At 42.6% G+C, this 22,084-nt stretch overlaps 1 protein-coding gene across 1 annotated transcript in view; it reads right to left on the reverse strand.

Annotated features, from left to right (window-relative positions):
* Positions 1 to 16,563, reverse strand: part of NLRC4 (NLR family CARD domain containing 4) — a 46,746-nt gene extending 30,183 nt beyond the window's left edge. Inside the window, exons 1-4 of the mRNA XM_005686398.2 lie at positions 16,406 to 16,563; positions 5,342 to 5,467; positions 3,227 to 3,487; positions 332 to 2,326 (exon numbers count right to left, since the gene is read on the reverse strand). Coding sequence (XP_005686455.2) covers positions 332 to 2,326; positions 3,227 to 3,487; position 5,342 — 2,257 coding nt within the window. The 5' untranslated portion in view covers positions 5,343 to 5,467; positions 16,406 to 16,563. The remainder of the gene's footprint in view (positions 1 to 331; positions 2,327 to 3,226; positions 3,488 to 5,341; positions 5,468 to 16,405) is intronic.

The following is a 22,084-nucleotide window of genomic DNA, read 5'->3' on the forward strand; positions in this document are numbered from 1 at the left end:
GGGTTCACAGAAAACAAGCTTAACCTACTGTACACATACACATGCACACACACACCTACATACACACACACTCACACACCACCATACACACTACCACATAGCTATGCAGTCAGACTATAGGGCTTCAGTTCTGGGAATCCACCCTAGGGCCTCCCAACATGACAGCCTTCCCCCAGCAAGGAACTCTCTCCCAAGCCCTCCCACTTCCCTTCTAGGTCCTAACTCCTGGTAGAAACTATTGGAAAATTTCAGGCAAAACAAATGATAGCTAATATTTCTGCAGTAAATAACCAGGTTGGATTATAGATTAAACTGCTGGTGTTCACAATACCTGGCAACCGTTGAATCTGTAGGTCATGAACACCCAAGGTCTGCAGGTTTGTCACAGATGTGATATGCTGCTCATCTTCGAGGGTGAGGGGACTGGCTTCCACTATGAGGGAATGAATTTTCGTACAGGTGCTGAGGACTGAACTGAGGCTTCCAGCCATTCCGACACATCTCTTAATGTGCAACCTGAGGCTTGTAGCTGAACTGAATATTTTCTCCAGATATTTGACATCTTTCTTACTCAACTTGCAGAAATCCCGGAGTGTGACTTCCAAGGTCTTAAACTCCTGCTTCCCGTTGAAGAACAAAGACACAGCCCTGCTGGGAATGTAGGTTCCTGAGAACTCTTGATCCTGGGTCCTGCCTATGTCTTCTGTGGTCTTGTCCCACGAAGCCACAGTCCCCCCATAGAAGTCCAGTTTAACGAAGTCCAGAGCACTTGCACAGTTAGGCAAGTCTTCAAAGAAGTCAAATAAGTAGTCAGGGATATTCTCTGAGTTGATATATAAGCTTTTACCGCGAAAGAAAGCTTCAAATTCATTGCTCAGGCTAGACGTGGATATACTCTCATGGAATAAATTGATTCCACACTCTGTAAAGGAATTGATGTTTATGGCTTTCTGAATTTCTTGCACAGTGGTGCTTTTCATATTTTGCATAGATTCCTGCCTCCAGAGAGGCCTCTTGGTGACGGAAAGTCCCAAGAGACTGCCATGTTCATACACTGATGACAAGTGTCTCAGAACAGTCCGGGTGGCTTCAGCAGATGAGCCGCACGTGTACAGAAGCAAGTTGCTGTACTTGGATGTAATGTCTGAAATGGAAACCATTTTCTGCAGGTGACCATTCCCCTTGGTCACCTCTGCTGGTTCTCCAGATGTCAGTAAACTGCTGAGTCTGCGTCCTGCTGTGTACTCCTGGAATGACTGATGAAAGAATTTATACTTTGGCTTGAACCGTTGCGCTGTGTATTTACAGAGGAGTCCTGTTGTCAGCAGGACATCCTCGTTCACATCGGACAAGTCATCTGGTTCGAAATCAAACCTGCGGGAGAACACACCCTCCAGAGCTAGGTCTCCACAGTGGTCCAAGCTCTGAGTGACTTCACTAGGAGCCAGCCCTTTACGTTTGTGCCTGTTTTTATTTATTAGCAGATCATAGAAGGCACAGAACAGCGTGGTTTGTGTGTGAGAGTGGAACTCACTTTTCCCCATCTGAATTGCACAAGTGATGACCACAAAGAGAGGGGTCTTCATTAGATTCCTCAGGCACCTGGATTTCTGAATTTGGAGCAACAAGCCTTCAGCGAACTCCTTTCTCAGCACCTCCTGAATGAGAGCCTGGGCACTGCTCTCAGTCATATCCCCCACCTCGGCAATCAGTGCCCCAAACTGCCGGATGTGCCTCAGGCTCTCCGTGGTGGTGGTGACGATAACCATATTCTTGAAGCGGTGGTTTTCCTTTATCAAGGCTTCAATTTCTGGGCAGTTCTGGGCCTTGAATTCATTGTAGCCATCAAGGAGAAAAAGAACCCTCTGCCGTAACTTCAGCAGCGTGGCCATGAAAGTCTGCTTACTGATCACATCAGGTATATCCAGGAGTTGGTCAGACAGGGTTTTGAAGAGTCCACCCTGGGCCCTGCTCAGACGAAGAAAGAAGACTAATTTGAACTTGGCGAGAGCCTGGCACTCTCCAGAGGCCCAGAGCATGGCGATTCGCTGCAGCAGAGTGGACTTCCCTTTGCCTGATTCCCCTTCAATGATGCAGGGGCTCTGAAGAGTGTCCAGCAGGCCACTCAGGGTCAGCTGTTCCAGGCGGTGATGGTGTTGGTCCTTCTTCCATAGCACCGGTTCTGTGAAGGTGCTTTTCAAATTAAACATGATGTCAATATCTTCACCCAGGGGATAGAAGTTGAGAAAAGATGGGCTCTCATAGAAGTACTTTAATTCCTGAGCCAAATCATCTAAGTCGTCTTCTGACATCTGATGAAAAAGACCTGTTAGAGAAGAGGTGAGTTAAAAAGGACCCAGTTCTGTGTGTGCCCAGAACTTAGCGTTCAGGAGGAGGAAGGAGGGGGTGGTGCTGAGAATCTGACTTTAATTTCCTTCCCCAGTTCTAGAATGGCAGAAAGGGTTCCAGATATTTACTCCTGCTTTTCTGTGTTGGCCTTTACCCCCATTCCCCTTCTGTTTCTTCATTTCCAACACCAAACTTTGTAGCAGCTGATTGGAAAGGAGAGGAGCCAGTGTTTGGTATAAGGAATGTACATGAGACTAGTGGGGAAATGGCTTAGAATGATGGTCTGGGGTGACACTCAGCAAATCAAGAGTTAACCTTGATTAATATTTCATGAAAAGCAGAATCATGCTTCTTTAGTCAGTCAGGCTCTCTTTAGAGTGGAGCTTGGATCAGAGTAGGTAGTCACGGGGCCACTTGTCCAAAGACGGTCCTCGTCAGATTGAGGAATGTTGAAAACTGCACTGACTTCTCTCTTTTAGGGGTGTGGGCACTTGGCATGACGGATCTTAGTTCCCTGACCAGGGACTGAACCTGTGCCCCCTGCAGTGCAGTGTGGAGTCTTAACCACTGAACTGCCAGGTGAGTCCCTGCTTTGACTACTTAAGTACCTTCATTATCCAATTTGATTCTGAAGTCAGACTATGCTAAATCATTTGTTCCCTGACCTCGGAGTTTCTTATTTGGCTTCACCATCAAGTAATCTAGTGGGAGTGTTTTTCTTTTTCCTGAGAGTGTCTGAGCTTTTCCTGAATGTGACCAAAGCTCACAGCCCAGGAATATGAAAAGGGAGGAGAGCAGAGGCTCTGTCATGAGGATTATGGATCTTCTTCATGGTTTATTCTCTTTGTAGAACATATAAAAGCAAACTGATACTTACTTAGTCCATGCAATTCCTGAAACAGAGGATAGTTCCGCTTTTCAAGGGATTTAAGAAAGAGGTTACAGGCTTCTGAACCCTTCTTCAAAATCATGTGAATGATCCCTCTTGCAGCGTCCTGCTCAAACCTCTCGCCAAGAATGACACTTACTTCTTCGTAATTCATGACATTCCATACAAATAGCTCATCCAAAATTTGCTTTATCACAGTCATTCCCATCCTTTGAATGAGAACTTGACTGTTCTCCTTTATGAAGTTCACTGAGAAAGTGAGGGGAAATATACATATTTATTCATTTGTACAAAATATATATACTAGCATCATGTTGCCAGAGCATTAGGTTCATTCGTCCCCCACCACCACCTCCTTTGGACCTATCTTGAATTATGGGAATACCGAATGCTTGAATTCCAGGCCTTCAAGCAGAGCTCTGTAAAGCCCTTCATTCCTAACATCAGAGTCCTTGGTGAACAAGATGTTTTATTCTCTGATAACAAAGTAAAGTGAGTAATCTTGTCCTCGCTGTACAAGAGTAAGGTCAGAGGAGCAAGATGTTGGGCTTTCAAACAAGGAGACTGGCATACAATCTGCCAGTTGCTACCATCTGTGTAACCTTGAAAAAGTGAAAGTGTTAGTTGCTCAGTCAAGTCTGACTCTTTGTGACCTCATGGACAGTAGCCCTCCAGGCTCCTCTGTTCATGGAATTCTCCAGGCAAGAATACTGGAGTGGGTTGCCATTTCCTTCTCCAGGGAATCTTCCCAACCCAGGGATCAAACCCAGGTTTCCTGCATTGGCAGACAGATTCTTTACCATCTGAGCCAACAGGGAAGCCTTGCCAAGTTGCTAAGCCTCTCTGAGCCTGTTTCAGTGCTGCACTGCCAACCATTGAAAACACTGCCTCTCTGAGGGAAAAGGCCCAAATTCAGAGCACATACCAATGTGCACATTATATTTCCACTGTGGCCAATTTCAAGCTAACAATGTATGTCAGCTGGCGAGCATAAAGCATAAACATCCATCAATCAGGCCTCATAAAACAGTAAGAACCAGCTCCAGTATACCATTGGTTCCTTATCTGTACAATGGAGTTGAGAAGTTACTTATGAAGTTGTAGTGAGAATTCACATGTAGTATTTCATAGAAAGTAATAGCTCAATAAATGTTAGCTACTATTGTTAGCCATTATTCTGTTGCCACCACTCAAAGGAGTAGCACATTTTATCTGAGGTGAAATTTGGTGTTTTCTGAAGAGTATCACTGCCAAACTCTCATCTCCCATGGTGAGGTTCCCTGGAAAAGCTGTCTCATGTCTGACTTGCCAAGATCTAACTCTCCCAGGCAGTCTCTGCCAGCTCTGAGAAATGTCTCTCTGGTGTCGTACTCATAGACGTTTGTCTGCATTACTTTTCTCCCGGGCTAGGCTGCTCCTGCTTTTCAAATCTTTCTTGACAAATCCAAGTGGATATCTGCTCCCAAAGACCCCAGGGCCTCTCTGATCTGAACTGCATCATCAGGTGCTCAGACCTCCAGAGTCCCATCCAAGGTCCCCCTTGTCTCTGTAGCTGATCCCTGCTGCTAACCTCAGCTGGAATGTCACCACGTTTTCTGAGATGGTACACATGTTCTCTATTCGTACTGTCTAGCAGTGGAGCCATTAGTCATATGTGGCTACTGAGCAGTTGAAGTGTGGCTTGTGTGACAGTGTGACTGAATTTTAAATTTGATTTAATTTTTGTTTATTTAAATTCACATCTTAAATAGACACACATGGCTACTTGCTGCTAACTACATTGGACAGCATACTCTAGACATGGTCATCAAGGTGGAAAGAGTTACGTTTTGGTTGCCACTTAGATCTACACAATGTTCGCACAGGTGATGGCAGGGGACCAATATTTTAAAACCATCACTCTTTGTGGCTTATCTGTGGTTCTGCCATTTATCCCAGGACACCATATTTATAACTGAATTCTCCAAATCACAGAAGAATATATGATGGGAATTCCATATATAACTGATTGAAGGAAGGCATAAATTGATTTTTCTATTCAATACCACCCATATATGAAAGCATACTATGTAATCAGGCAGATTTGATTTCTAGTATACTTACTTTTTCTGAATAAAAACTTCCCAGCTTTTTGTATCTAAAAGACAATATTATTTCCAAACGGAGAAATCAAATATGACTCCAATATTATCCTCTTCTTTCTGTAAAATGGCTCCTCATTCTGTAAAACTAACAAGACAGAAGCTCTCAGGAAGCAACCATTGTCACTTTCCCTTTTTTTTTCCACACCAAGAAGAACACAGATTACGTAATGTTTGACATCTGTTTTGTTTATTTACTGAAGTTTTTGAGACCTTTCTGTACCAGTTAAATATTAAACTGCTTCATTTTTTTAAAGATTTTTGATGTGGACCATTTTTGTAGTCTTCACTGAGTTTGTTACAACACTGTTCCTGTTTTATGTTTTGGTTCTCTGGCCAGGAGGCATATGGGGTCTTGGCTCCCTGACCAGGGATTGAGCCCACACTCCCTGCACTGGAAGGCAAGGTCTTAACCACTGGACCACCAGGGGCGTCCCCAAACTGCCTCATTTTAAAAATCAATCTCATTGACGTATACTTCACACACAATAAAATACAAGGAACTTTCACAAATGTACACACCGAAGTTAATTTTACCCCAGTCAAGATTTAGAAAATTCCCATCAGTGCAGAAAGTTCCCTTGTGCCTCTTTATAGTCCCCATCAAAGCAACCACTGATCTGATTTCTTTAACTATAAATTGCTTTTGCGTGTTCTAGCACGTGTGTGTGTGTGTGTGTAGTGGGAATTCCTAATAATGTACTTTCACAGCCTTGAGAAATTTCACAGAAACAGCACCTGGAAAAACAGCATATGTTAAGAAACTGTGTTAATGATTATCTTTCATGTTTTTCTTAGAATAATCGCCTGTTACAAACCCCAAGACCAGACCCAGAAGGGAGTATGACTGGGATCGTGAAAGCATGGACCTTGGACACCGGGTCAGCGTCAGGCATGAACGCCGCCTACACACTTGCTAATTGTTCCCAAGACTAGCTGAGAAGGGGGTGAAGCAAGGAGATCTGGACTATGTCAGTGTAGTGTCGTGAGAAAGATAAGATCAAAGAAAGTCTTGTAGTCTGCAATTAGGAATAAAACCTGGACTCAGAGTGGACTCTGCACCTCAGTCCAGTAGAGGCTGCAGGTCCCTTGACCCATTGCACCAGATTTTGTGTCTGTCTTCCTTCTCATCGCTTGCTGCTGGACCATTAGGGCAACATGTGTGCTCAGTTGTGTCCAACTCTTTGCGACCCTATGGACTGTAGCCCACCGATATCCTCTGTCTGTAGGATTTTCCAGGCAAGAATACTAGAATGGGTGGCCATTTCCTCCTCCAGGGGATCTTCCCAACCCAAGGTTGGAACCCATGTCTCCTGAGTCTCCTGCATGGGCAGGCAGATTCTTTTACCACTGAACCACCTGGGAACCCCCTGCCTGTTCTAGAAGTTCATGTAAATGGACAAATGTAGTGTTACTCTTGTGTCTGGCTCCTTTCACTTACTATGGTGCTGTTAAATTTTGCCTTATTGTTTGCAGGTGTTGATAGTTCAGTCCTTTTTAAATTGCTGAGCTGTATTTCACTGTTGGAAAAGATCCATTTACCCATTAGTTCTGTTGATAGATATTTGGTTTGTTTCCAGTTTTTGGCTGTCATGAATGAAGCTTCTATGAACATTCATGGACAAGTATTTTTATAAACATATGTTTCTACTTCCATAAAATATGGAAAATAAAAAATATGATTAGTACAATGGTTTGCCTTTTATTCTTCTGCATCTTTTGAAGAGCAAAACATTTTTATTTTTATGAAGCCCAACTTACTAATTATTTCTTTTCTGATTCATGCTTTTTGTGTCCTATCAACAAAACCACTCTCATCCTGAGCTACAAAGATTTTCACCTACTTTCTTCTAGAGGTTTTGTAAGTTTAGATTTTATTTGGGTCCTATTCATTTCTTTGTCTGCTTATTTTTGGCTGCACTGGGTCTTCACTGTTGCTCCTAGGCTTTGCCTTGTTTTAGCAAGTGGAGGCTTTTCTCTAGCTGTGATCCATGGGCCTCTTGGAGCAGTGGCCTCTCTTACTGTGGCACATGGGCTCCAGAGCTTGTGGGCTCAGCCGCTGTGGTGCCTGGGCTTTGTTGCTCCACAGCATGTATGATTTTATTTCCTGGACCGGGGATTGAACCTGTGTCCCCTACACTGGCAGACAGACTCTTAACTGCTAGGCCACCAGGGAAATCCCCATTGATCCATTGTGAGATAATTTTCTTGGTTATGATGTGAGATAAGGAGTTGAGTTTCACTTTTTTTCCATAGGTATATACAATGTTTCCATCATGATTGGTTGAGAAGAATATCTTTTACCCATTGAATTTGTGAATCTATTTTTGAGCTCTATTCTGTTCCACTTATTTATGTCTGTCCTTGTGCCAATATCACACTTTCTTGATTACTGTATCCTTATAGTAAGTCTTGAAATCAGGTAGTGTAAATTCTTCAATTTTTTTCTTTTTGAGAATTGTTTGCATTCCCATATTTATTTTATTTTGTTTTATTTTTACCGTGACAAGTTAGGGCAGTTTATTACATAGCAAAAGCAATCAGAACAGAGAAACAGGAAATGATGGCGAACAATAATAGTGATGCACCTTCTAAATCACCTAAGTCCTAGAATCAAACCTCCTGTTTTCCAAGTTGCAGATGCTACAGGGTGTCACAGTTCAACCCTTCTGCCTACACTTAGAGTTCTCTCTCTTCAGAGCCTGGTTTATTTCAGTTCTCTGCTGTTTCCTGTGTAACTTCTAGATCAAGAAAGTGTGAATAAGCTTTATATAAACACTTAAAATTTATTTCCTGGAAGTTCACCAGACCAGACTTGTGAATCCTCCCTAGTCTGCATAGTAGAAAACAAGTTATATAATTTCTATTTCTCAGGGCAGAAAGGGCTATGCAAGACACAGAACACTGGGACTGATGCCTGAAACCTTGGAATCATATTTTATTTATTTTTAAATATTGTAATTTTATTGGAGTATAGTTCATTTTCAATGTTAGTTTCAGGTCTACAGCTAAGTGATTCAGTTATACATATACACATATTCATTCTTTTTTAGATTCTTTTCTCATACAGGTTATCATAGAATATTGAGTAGACTCTCCTGTGCTATGCGGTAGGTCCTTGTTGGTTATCTACCTTACATATAGTAGTGCGTGAATGTTTGGGACTTCCCTGGTTCAGACAGTAAAGAATCGGCCTGAGACCTGGGTTTGATCCCTGGGTTGGGAAGATCACTGGTGTGTATGTTCATCTCAAGCTCCTGATTTGTCCCTCCCTGCTAAGGCAATGGCACCCCACTCTAGTACTCTTGCTTGGAAAATCCTGTGGATGGAGGAGCCTGGTGGGCTACAGTCCATAGGGTCGCTAAAGAGTCGGACACGACTGAGCGAATTCACTTTCACTTTTCACTTTCATGCATTGGAGAAAGAAATGGCAACCCACTCCAGTGTTCTTGCCTGGCGAATCCCAGGGACGGGGGAGCCTGGTGGGCTGCTGTCTATGGGGTCACACAGAGTCGGACATGACTGGACGACTTAGCAGCAGCAGCAGCTATCCCGACATTTCCCTTTTGGTAACCATAAGTTTGTTGTCATTATCTGTAAGTCTGTTTCTGTTTTGTAAATAAGTTCATTTGTATCTCTTTTTAAAAAATTAGATTCCACATATGGGTGGTATCTTATGATATTTGTCTTTCTCTGTCTAACTTATTTCACTTACTCTGATAATCTCTAGATCCACTCATATTGCTTCCAATGACATCATTTCGTTCTTCTTTATGGCTGAATAATATTCTAGGTTTAAGCAAACTAAATGTCCATCAGCAGAGGAATAGATGGAGAAGTTGTATATATATAAAATGGAATATTACTCAGACATAAAAAAGAATGAAATTATGCTATTTGCAGCAACATGGACGGATTTAGAGATTACCTTGTCCCAAGGAAAGGAAGGAAGCTACTGTCATAAGCTACAGTATTGCTGAAATTTGAGGACATGGTGTTAACCGAAATAAATTAGTCATAAAAAATGAATACTATGTGCTTTAACTCACATGAAATGTCTAGAGTAGCCAAAACATTCATAGAAACAGGAAGTAGAATGGTGGTCACTAGGAGATGTTGGGAGGGTGGAAATGGGGCATTCTTGCTTAATGGAGACAATTTCAATTTTTCAATATGCAAAAGTTCTGGAGATTCTACCACAGTGTGAATATACATAACTGCTACTGAACTGTACACTTAAAAGTGGCCAAGATAGGGCAGCTCCCTGACAGTCTAGTGGTCAAGACTCTGCTTCCACTGCAGAGGCATTGGTTCCAGGAACTAAGACCCTGCAATCCATATGGCGTGGCCAAAAAATAAATAAAATAAAACCCAGTGTCTATTTTTTAAAAATGGTTAGGATGGTAGATATCATGTTACATGTATTTTACCACATTAAATTAAAAAAAATTGTCACTGAGTTTCCTTTTTGCCATTACTATCATTAATCCTGTCATATGACTATTATTAAAAATTAAATTATATAAAGGAGGGAGGTATCTGAAATGATTAGTTTAAATGTCAAATATGTGAAGAACACCCAGCTAAGATACAAATTGTCATGCTTGTAGGGCCAAACTTTTCATCACTGGACAAATAAATGAGATTAAAATGGAACTTCTTAGATGACTAATGTGTGGGACACCAAAGACCTGGACCCCAGTGCATCTGTGTGAGCTGCCAAGCATCTGAGGCTTTCAGAGACAAGAGAAGCAAGAAAAGCTGTCAAAGGATGAGAGAGTCTCCTTGAAGACAACTTTTCAAACTGCTGAACTCATTAGCAGGTCATGATATCAACTGAGGGCAGGCAGACAGATTGAAAACCACAATCACAGAAAACTAACCAATCTAATCACATGGACCACAGCCTTGTCTAACTCAATAAAACTATGAGCCATGCCATGTAGGATCACCCAAGAAGGATGGGTCATGGTGGAGAGTTCTGACAAAACACGGTCCACTGGAGAAGGGAATGGCAACCACTTCAGTATTCTTGCCTTAAGAACCCCATGAACAGTATGCAAAGGCAAAAAGATAGGACACAGAAAGATGAATTCACCAGGTTGGTAGGTGCCCAACATGCTACTGGAGATCAGTGGAGAAATAACTCCAGAAAGAATGAAGAGATGGAGCCAAAGCAAAAACAACACCCAGTTGTCGATGTGACTGGTGATGGAAGCAAGGTCCAAACTGTAAAGAGCAATATTGCACAGGAACCTGGAATGTTAGGTCCATGAATCAAGGCAAATTGGAAATGGTCAAACAGGAGATGGCAAGAGTGAACATCGACATTTTAGGAATCAGTGAACTTAAATGGACGGGAATGGGTGAATTTAACTCAGATGACCATTATATTTACTACTGTGGGCAGGAATCCCTTAGAAGAAATGGAGTAGCCATCATGGTCAACAAAAGAGTCCGAAATGCAGTACTGGGATGCAGTCTCAAAAATGAGAGAATGATCTCTGTTCGTTCCCAAGGCAAACCATTCAGTATCATGGTAATCCAGTTGATGCCCTGATCAGTAATGCTGAAGAAGCTGAAGTTGAAGAAGCTGAAGTTGAAAGGTTCTATGAAGACCTACAAGACCTTCTAGAACTAACACCCAAAAAAAGGTGTCCTTTTCATTATAGGGGACTGGAATGCAAAAGTAGGAAGTCAAGAAACACCTGGAGTAACAGGCAAATTTGGCCTTGGTGTACAGAATGAAGCAGGACAAAGGCAAATAGAATACTGCCAAGAGACTGCACTGATCAGAGCAAACACCCTCTTCCAACAGCACAAGAGAAGACTCTACACATGGACATCACCAGATGGTCAACACTGAAATCAGATTGATTATATTCTTTGCAGCCAGAGATGGAGAAGCTCTATACAGTCAGCAGAAATGAGACTGGGAGCTGACTGTGGCTCAGATCATGAACTCCTTATTTTCAAATTCAGACTTAAATTGAAGAAAGTAGGGAAAACCACTAGACCATTCAGGTATGACCTCAACCAAATCACTTATGATTATATGGTGGAAGTGAGAAATAGATTTAAGGGACTACATCTGATAGAGTGCCTGATGAACTATGGATGGAAGTTTGTGACATTGTTCAGGAGACAGGGATCAACCCATAACCAAGAAAAAGAAATGCAAAAAGGCAAAATGGTTGTCTGAGGAGACCTTACAAATAGCTGTGAAAAGCAAAAAGCAAAGGAGAAAAAAAGCAAAGGAGAAAAGGAAAAAAGCAAAGGAGAAAAGGAAAAAAGCAAAGGAGAAAAGGAAAGATATACCTATTTGAATGGAAAGTTCCAAAGAATAGCAAAGAGATAAGAAAGCCTTCCTCAGTGATCAATTCAAAGAAATAGAGGAAAAGAACAGAATGGGAAAGACTAGAGATCTCTTCAAGAAAATTAGAGATACCAAGGGAACATTTCATGCAAAGATGGGCTCAATAAAGGACAGAAATGGTATGAACCTAACAGAAGCAGAAGATATTAAGAAGAGGTGGCAAGAATACACAGAAGAACTATACAAAAAAGGTCTTCATGACCCAGATAATCATGATGGTGGGATCACTCACCTAGAGCCAGACATCTTGGAATGTGAAGTCAAGTGGGCCTTAGGAAGCATCACTAGGAGAAAAGCTAGTGGAGGTGATGGAATTGCAGTTGAACTATTTCAAATCCTTAAAGATGATGCTGTGAAAGTGCTGCACTCAGTATGCCAGCAAATTTGGAAATCTCAGCAGTGGCCACAGGACTGGAAAAGGTCAGTTTTCATTCCAATCCCAAAGAAAGGCACTGCCAAAGAATGCTCAAACTACTGCACAATTGCACTCATCTCACATGCTAGCAAAGAAATGCTCAAAATTCTCCAAGCCAGGCTTTAGCAATATGTGAACCATGAACTTCCAGATGTTCAAGCTGGTTTTAGAAAAGGCAGAGGAACCAGAGATCAAACTGCCACATCCACTGGATCATCGAAAAAGCAAGAGAGTTCCAGAAAAACATCTATTTCTGCTTTATTTACTATGTCTAAGCCTTTGACTGTACGGATCACAACAAACTGTGGAAAATTATTAAAGAGATGGTAATATCAGACCACCTGACCTGCCTCTTGAGAAACCTGTATGCAGGTCAGGAAGCAACAATTAGAACTGAACATGGAACAACAGACTGGTTCCAAATAGGAAAAGGAGTACGTCAAGGCTGTATATTGTCACCCTGCTTATTTAACTTATATGCAGAGTGCATCATGAGAAACGTGGGGCTGGAGGAAGCACAAGCTGGAATCAAGATTGCCAGGAGAAATATCAATCACCTCAGATGTGCAGATGAACCCACCCTTATGGCAGAAAGCAAAGAAGAACTAAAAAAGGCCTCTTGATGAAAGTGAAAGAGGAGAGTGAAAAAGTTGGCTTAAAACTCAACTAAGAAAGTTAGAAAACTAAGATCATGGCATCCGGTCCCATCACTTCATGGCAAATAGATGGGGAAACAGTGGATACAGTAGGAGACTTTATATTCTTGGGCTCCAAAATCACTACAGATGGTGACTGCAGCCATGAAATTAAAAGATGCTTGCTCCTTGAAAATTTATGACCAACCTAGACAGCATATTAAAAAGCAGAGCCATTACTTTGCCAACAAAAGTCCATCTAGTCAAGGCTATGGTTTTTCCAGTAGTCATGTATGGATGTGAGAGTTGGACTGTGAAGAAGGCTGAGCGCCAAAGAACTGCTGCTTTTGAACTATGGTGTTGGAGAAGACTTGAGAGTCCCTTGGACTGCAAGGAGATCCAACCAGTCCATCCTAAAAGAAATTAGTCCTGAATATTCATTGGAAGGACTGATGTTGAACCTGAAACTCCAACACTTTGGCCACCTAATGTGAAGAGCTGACTCATTTGAAAAGCCCCCGATGCTTGGAAAGATTGAAGGTGGGAGGATAAGGGGAAGACAGAGGATGAGATGGTTGGATGGCATCACCGACTCAATGGACATGGGTTTGGGCAGACTCCGGGAGTTGGTGATGGATAGGGAGGCCTGGCATGCTGGGGTTCATGGGGTCACAAAGAGTCGGACACTACTGAGTGACTGTACTGAACTGATATCAACTGAAGTGTATTACGATTAATATAATTTAAAAAGTGAAATAAAATTTAAACTATCAGAATGCTGTAACTATTCCGTATTTTTTCATCAAAGTTTTGTTTCAGTTATTTATATATCCTGGCACTGGGTAGTGATGTCTTACTTATTGTAAACTGAAGTCAATAAGAGTTTGAAGGTCAGTAGGGCTTCCATCAGAGAAGGCAATGGCAACCCACTTCAGTACTCTTGCCTGGAAAATCCCATGGATGGAGGAACCTGGTAGGCTGCAGTCCATGGGGTCGCAAAGAGTCAGACAAGACTGAGCGAATTCACTTTCACTTTTCACTTTCACGCACTGGAGCAGGAAATGGCAATCCATTCCAGTGTTCTTGCCTGGAGAATCCCAGGGATGGCGGAGCCTGGTGGGCTGCCATCTATGGGGTTGCACAGAATCAGACATGACTGAAGCGACTTAGCAGCAGCAGCAGCAGCAGGGCTTTCATGGAGGAATATTTAATTCTGCCTGGAGGGGGTAAGTTTTGAATATTCTTAAATGAAACCAAAGTTACCAGGCTACAAAGGGGAAAGGCTATTTCTAGGCAGAGGAAACTGCACAGGGTAAGAACTATGGGGAAAAGAGCCTGAAAACAAGGACTGGGACAACTCCTGAGTGTGAGCAAGGGCCTACTTTGTATTTTGATGCCTGGATTGAGGTGAATTCCAGCTCTAGCACCAACAGGCTGGGAATCCTCAATCAAGGGATAGTGACTGGTACACAGAAAGGATAACAGCTGCTATAGTTTCTTCCTTCCCTTCCTACACGGGCCTTGATAGGTCAGACTTCCGTTGAATGGGTCAGAGTTTAAGTGAGAACAGAAAAAAGAGGAAGAAGATAGAGGAAGGAGCCAAAAAGTTCTTTATATTCACATATAAACAGAATAAACTAGACCCAAAGTTAGCCATATAGTCACCTTGTCCGCAAAAGTGATTAAAACTTTACGTGGATCATCAGGCAGGAATCTCAGCTGATTTTAAAGATGTTAAAAATTCATATTCAGTTTGGATACTGGAGAGTCTTCCTACCCACAGAGAAGTCTGTGACTAGATTAGAAAACCTAGTCAGACTATTGACCTGTTACTTATTTCTCTCAAGAATGAATGCTGCCTATAGTCCAAAGCTCAGGTCATCCACTCTGTTACCTACTGGCATAAAGAATAAGACTGCGACCAGCTGGCTCCCTTGGGCCCTGACTATGGCTCTGAACCCCCAGCCCTCAACCTGAAGCAAAATGTCCAGAGAATAAGTGAATTACATAGAAGAAGTCCTTTTTCCTATATTTGTGCTTTGGAAAATAATATTTAGACTAATTCTAAAAATAGATATTTTCTTCAGAATGGTTACATGAGTTCCTTAGAGAACTGAGTTTCATCAGGACCCATAAAACTCATGTCTATGGAGCATTCTACAGTCTATGGATAAAATTAGAAAACAGCTGTTAGGACTTCCCTGGTGGTACAGTGAATTGAAAACTGCCTGCTAATACAGGAGACATGGGTTCGATCCCTGATCCAGGAAGATTCCACATGCCGTAGAGCAGCTAAGCCACAACTACTGAGCCTGTGCTCCAGAGCCTGGGAGCCGCAGCTCCGGAGCCAGTGTGCTTCAGCTGCTGAAGCCTGAGAGCCGTAGAGCCTGCGCTCTGCAGCAAGAGCAGCCGTAGCAATGAGAAGCTAGCAGAGCACAGCCGGAGAGTAGCCCCCATGCACCGCAAACAGGGAAAAGCCCAGGCAGCCACGAAGACCCAGCACAGTCATAAACAAATCAAGAAGATTAAACAGAAAAGCAGCTGGGACAGAGATGATCAGTGGGTATTATCTTTCTCCCTTTCGAGTAAAAAGGCTGTAGTCTAGAATGTACTTAGATCTCCATTAGACTCCAGCAATCTCATAGATTATTGTCACTGTTAATGTTACAGGCTTAATTGTGTTCACCCCATTCCCTGAAATCCATATGTTGAAGCTCTAATCTTCCTGGTGTCCTTATAAGAAGAGTAGATTTGGACACACAAAGAGAGACCTGAGATATGCGTGCCCCAAGGAGAGATCATGGGAGGACACAGGGAGAAGGAAGCCATCTGCAAGTTAAGAGAGCAGCCTTAGAAGCCAGACCTGCCAACATTCTGTCTACCTTGGACTTCCGGCCTCCAGGATTGTGAGAAAATAACTTTCTGTTTAAGTCACCCGGTCTGTGGTATTTGGTTATGGCAGCCAGAGCAGGCTAACACAATTAGTATTATGGAAGGTCACTGAACTGTTAAGGGAACAGTGGCAGAAAATGGGGTCCTATCCCATCTTTAGACAATCATTGCATAATCTGCAGCAAGTCACTTGATGTCTCTCTGCATTTTCCACCTCTCTCCTCCAGTGTCGTAAGGATTGACTGAGATAAAGTCTGTAAAGACCCTATCAATAACAGGGGTCCTCTAAGCATCCTTCACTTCTCTGTCTGGATTGCAGCCTTCGCCTAATTCAGGGGAGTTCATGGACTGAGCAGTGCCCCCACGGCTTTTCAGCTCTGAACTTTTGCAACTCTAACAGAAATCTCATGACCCAAAGTATTTTCAAAGTCCTTCCCCTCACTTTGTCTCACAGTAAACACAAACGCACCCCTCTGACTTAACGTTAGTTTAAACCTCAGTTTTGAAAAACTGGATGAAATCCCAGCAGACCAGACTCATGACTCCTAAAGTCTCCCGGCTTGCAAATCCAACCAGTCATGCAACATTGCCCTCTTTAGAGTTAAGGCTTCATACCCACCAAAAACAAATTTTAAATGAATGTAAATCCAAATGTCAATATTTGGTTCCAAAACCCACTTAATACCCCATTCTCTGTCCCCACAGTACCTGGCTGAGCATCCGGTTGCCCTCTTCTTGATGGATCAAAAGACACTTATAAAATAAAAGTTTCTCATCGTGTGGCTAAAAATGAAAATAAAATTTCTTTTTGTTTGCTTTCTGTTTCATCACAAAATCCAGTATTCTTGTAGGTCTGAAGTGTCTCCATTTCCGGCAGGGGATTGTAAGAGAAGGGCAAATACTGACAAGTTCCTCTTTTTCTTCAAAGCATAATAAGGATGGTTTGGACACAGTATGAACTTTCAGTTCAAAAAGAGAAGATGAGCGTAAGTACAAGTGAAATGAGTGTAAAAGATGCAAAGCTGGAAATTCACATCAGGAAAGGAATTACTCATTTTTTCCCTGTTTATTCACAAAATGTGAGTCCTGTTGCTGTTAGTTTATTATTCTACAGCTTAAAATGAAAACAATGTGCTTTGAACATTTAATGTACATTAGTTTTTATTGTTAACCAAGACAGAAAGCAAGAGAAATGAAATGAGCTGATTTAGTTAATTAAAGTTTATTGCTACCACAGCCAAAGTCATCCTTATCATCTATATCTTGGGTCCCAGAGTGCATGTGTGCTAAGTCGCTTCAGTTGTGTCCAACTCTGTGTGACCCCCATGGACTGCAGCCTGCCAGGCTCCTCTGTCCATAGGATTCTCCAGGCAAGAATACTGGAGTGGGTTTCTATGCCCACCTCCACGGGATCTTCCTGACCCAGGGATCGAGCCCGTGTCTCTTATGTCTCCTGCATTGGCAGGTGGCTTCTTTACCACCAGCGCCACCTGAGAAACCCTCGGATTCCAGGGGACTTTAGCAAATGCATACTCTTTGTCACCAGAGTCCTGAGCAAGATTAACACAGAGCAAATGGACCACCACTGTTGATCCACCCCATGATGGTATTCAGGGCATCCTCCTGACTTTGAAGAGCCACTGGCTCCCACTTGTACATACACATTTAGAGCTTGTAACCACAAGCTCCAGGAAGCAGGTTTACCCCAGGCTTCAGGAATGGGGAAACTTCCCCAGCAGTTGTCTTCAGAATGCCGTTCTTGCATACTGTCTCCCCTACCTTGGCGCAATCAGGAACTTTTTATGTTACAAAACTTATTTCAAAAAGAGCTTTCTGACATTAACTTATCTGATATAGAGGGATATTGAAGTTTTACCCTAAATAAATTCAACATTCTTGATTTTCTATGGGATTAACAACAGTGTTTCCCAACGTGTGAGAAGGGTTTCTCTGAAGTGAGACCAGGGGCTGTGCTATCAGCCTGGATTTTTGAACTTTTAATGAAATCCATATGTAAATGTATGTTCACAGAGAACAACTATAAAGATAAGCACCAACAATATTAACAGTACTTATCTCTCAGGGATAATTTTAAATTTCCTTCTTTTATCCATATATTCTGATTTTCTTTAACAGACACCTATTACTTTTATAACAACAAATGATGTAAAACAGAATAGAAAGAGGGAATGTGGAAATGTGATTGTAGTGGGCCATCCAAATATTAATGTATCAAGTCTTAATTCCTGGAATCTGTAAATGTTGTATCTTTGTAGGTATGGTTAAGACTCCTGAGATGGGGGGATAACCCAGGATTATCTGCGTAAGCATTAAATGCAATAAAAAAAAGTGTCCACATAAAAGAGAGGCAGAAGGAGATTCAAAACAGATAGAAAAGGAAAAGACAGTGTGACTATGGAGACAGCGATTGGACCGGCTGTGAGCCAAGGAATGCTGGCAGCCACCTGAAGCTGCTGCTGCTGCTGCTGCTAAGTCGCTTCAGTCGTGTCCGACTCTGTGCGACCCCATAGACAGCACTCCACCAGGCTCCCCCGTCCCTGGGATTCTCCAGGCAAGAACACTGGAGTGGGTTGCCATTGCCTTCTCCAATGCATGAAAGTGAAAAATGAAAGTGAAGTCGCTCAGTCGTGTCTGACTCTTAGTGACCTCATGGACTGCTGCCTTCCAGGCTCCTCCATCCATGGGATTTTCCAGGCAAGAGTACTGGAGTGGGGGGCCATCGCCTTCTCTGACCTGAAGCTAGAGGAGGCAAAAAAATGAATTTTCCTCTAGAGCCTCTGGAAGGAGTGTGGTCCTGCTGACAACTTGGTATCAGCCCAGCGATGCCGATTTGGGACATCTGGCCTCCAGAGTGTGAGAGAGTAAATTTCTGTTGTTTTGAGCCACCTAGCATGTGGTATTTTGTTACAGCAGCTATAGGAGACTCATGCTGTAGTGTATCATGATAAAATGAGCAAAATGAGCAAAACCACCTTCATTCAAGCACATCCTCCATATGGCCTCATCACTTTCCTTTGCAAACAGATTTGCAGTCAGGTGTTTTCAATATATTTAGAATGGATGCTCTGTTGTGCTCACTCAGTAGTGTTCGACTCTTTGTAACTCCAGGGACTGTAGCATGCCAGCCTCCTCTGTCCATGGAATTTTCCAGGCAAGGATACTGGAGTGGGTTGCCATTTCCTATTCCAGGGGATCTTCCCAGCCCAGAGATCAAACCCTCATCTCTTGCGTCTCCTACACTGGCAGGTAAATTATTTGCCATTGTGCCACCTGGGAAGCTCAGTTTTAGAATGGATAATATACTAGAAATTTTGACATCCTGAATAAGTTCCAAGAGCTATGTCCCTTCCCCTTTTACTTTTCTTCCCAGTCTCTTCCCAACCTTTACTCTTCTGGGGAGTGTGGCAAAATGGAAATGCCCAGGGATCTGGAGCTAAGACCTAATTTCAAGTGTGGGTTTCATCTTGCTTCTTAGCAGTAAAATGGTGGCTAGCCAGCTTGCTTCAGGATTTTTTGAACATCATCTGAGCTACTGTACCTGAAAATACCACCTGTGTGCTATTCTGTGACTTTAAACATTTATAGATACTCATGCCTTTTACTCTCAATATAATGGAAAAGGAAAAGAAAAGTCACAATACTTTTCTCCCTGGGGGCCTGCAACTCATAATTCTAATTGTTCTAGAATTTTGCTTGTCTTCTTGCCCAGAAAGTCAGTGTGAGGGGAAGTTACTGGGCCAATTCATGTTTGGTAACTTCCTTGTATGCCTTGAAAAGGAGAATCAAAACTTCTGGACTAACTCCTTTAGGAAGTAGGGGTACATTGTGTCTATTATTCTCTGTTTTATATATATACATAAAATATTTTTAAAAAATCTATAATTCCCCATCCTTACTCCTTACAATTGGCCTAATAATTCAGATACACTAATATAAGACAGGCTTTAGTGAGAGATGGAGAAGGAAATGGCAACCCACTCCAGTGTTCTTGCCTGGAGAATCCCAGGGACGGGGGAGCCTGGTGGGCTGTCGTCTATGGGGTCGCACAGAGTCGGACACGACTGAAGCGACTTAGCAGTTAGTGAGAGAAACTAAATGAGGAAGGACAGATTGTTGATTTTCAAGGCAGCTGAAATCCTCTCCTAAAATTAACATTTGAAATAGCTGGAGATATTTGGCAAGAAGAAAAAAATACCTTAAGGAGGTATGATAGTTGTGTTCAGATGCCCGCAGGCAGGCATGGCATCAGGACGTGGCCTAGGGAAGAGGGAGCAGGTCTCAGATGTTTATAACAAATAAGTGCTGTTAACAAGGAATCAGAATCTTATTCAAAATGCCAAGAAGCCCAAAGATACTTCTTTAGGGTAATGTACTTCTTTAGGGTAATTGGTGATTACCTTTTACTCTCCTTGAATTTTAAAATACCCTTCCCAAATTATGAAATCCATATTCCTAAATCCTTCCCTGGTGGCTCAGCTGGTAAAGAATCTGCCTGCAATGCTGGAGACCTGGGTTTGATCCCTGGGTTGGGAAGATCCCATGGAGGAGGGAAAGGTTACCCACTCCAGTGTTCTGACCTGGAGAATTCCATGGACTGTATATGGGGCCACAAAGAGTCAGACATGACTGAGTGACATTCACTTTCACAAAGCAGAAGCCAGAAACCCTTTTTTCTTTAAAAAAAAAAAAAATATATATATATATATGAAATAGTTTTTTCTTTCTTTGAATATTCTCCCTATTCTATGTATGTATTTATTTATGGCTGTGCTGGGTCTTCGCTGCTGCACGCAGGTCTTCTCTAGTTGCAGTGAGCGGGGCTTCTCACTGCAGCGGCTTCTCTTGATGAACACGGGCTCTAGAACGCAAGCCCAGTAGCTGCGGCACACGGGCTTAGTTGCTCTGTGGCCTGTGGGATTTTCCCAGACCGGGGATTGAACTCATGTCTCCTGCATTGGCAGGCAGACTCCCAAACCCTGGACCACCAGGGAAGTCCTTAAAAATGTATTTATTTATCTTAATTAGAGGATAATTACTGTACAACATTGTGATGGTTTTTGCCATAGATAATAAGAATTGACATTACGGTGTACATATGTCCCCTCCCTCTTGGACCCCCTTCCCACCTCCCTCACCTTCCCACCCCTCTAGGCTGTTATGGAGCAGCGGCTTTGGGTTCCTTGAGTCATACATCAAACTCCCACTGGCTATCTCTTTTACATATGGTAATGTATATGTTTCAATGCTATCCTCTCAACTCATCCCACCCTCACCTTCCCACACTGTCTCCAAATGTCTGCAGAAATCCTTGTTCACAGCGTTCCTTGAAGTCAGCGAGTACATACCTACCCTCAGGGTTCTGCTGATGGGAAGCCAACAAAAGACTACAGTTGGAGCGCCAAGGGGTTACAGTGTCAAAGCCATCCTGGTGAAACAGCATAGAGACATCCCTCTTGTGAACGCAGTGGCACAGTTGCTCCAGCTCTGTCCTGCAGAGCCTGAGTCCAGAGGTAGAGACAGTAGGGTTTCCAGGCGAACCAGCACTGAAATTACCTGTTCTTGCCTACACAGCCTCCCAGGCCTGGTTCTCTGCACCCTCCTAAAGATTCTGTTAGTCATCTGATATCTTCAAGAAATTCCTTTTCTGCTTAAACTCGCTGCAGTGGGTTCTGTTGTATTTGTCATGTAAAGCACTGTCTTGGCAACTACTTGGCATCAGTTCTCTAGGAGGTTAGCATCTGCTTTATGTGGGAAGTTGAGTTAGTTCTGATCTCTATCTAATTTATGATTCTGTGAGTTAGAGTGGTAAGGGTACAGGAAGCAGGACATCTGGGTAAATACACATGATCAGTGTCCCATAAACAATTTGCAATTACTTTTCCACTACAGGTGACTTAAAAATTGAAGCGAGAGTGTACAGAAGACAGTTGGGCCAAGGCTTAATTGATAGCCCACCCTTAGTCATAGAATAATTTCTTTAGGTAAAGCACAGCCCTAACCACTCAGCCCATTTTTACAATGGAAATATTTTGAAACGAGTCTATGATGACTCTACCTTCCTTTGTTTGATTTAGTGATGAATCTCACAGTTAACAAATTCAGGTGTGAACATATGCAAACTTTGTTTCTGTATAAATCAAGCTGCTGCTCTGATACAGCCTCCATTTCAGTTGGTGGTAGACTTCTAATCTATTCATTTTGAGATAAGCTTCTCCAGTTCAATGAACCCTCAATCTATCCAGATCTATAATTTAGTCATATTCCAACTTAAAACTCCTGTTGGTATTTTTTCCTCTCTCTCTCCTTCCTGGGCGTTATTCTAAGTTCTGCCTCCAACAGCAGTAAAGAGGATCAGAGTCCTCTCCT

This window comes from Capra hircus, chromosome 11 (assembly GCF_001704415.2).
Source record: "Capra hircus breed San Clemente chromosome 11, ASM170441v1, whole genome shotgun sequence".
NCBI classification, from domain to species: Eukaryota; Metazoa; Chordata; class Mammalia; order Artiodactyla; family Bovidae; genus Capra; species Capra hircus.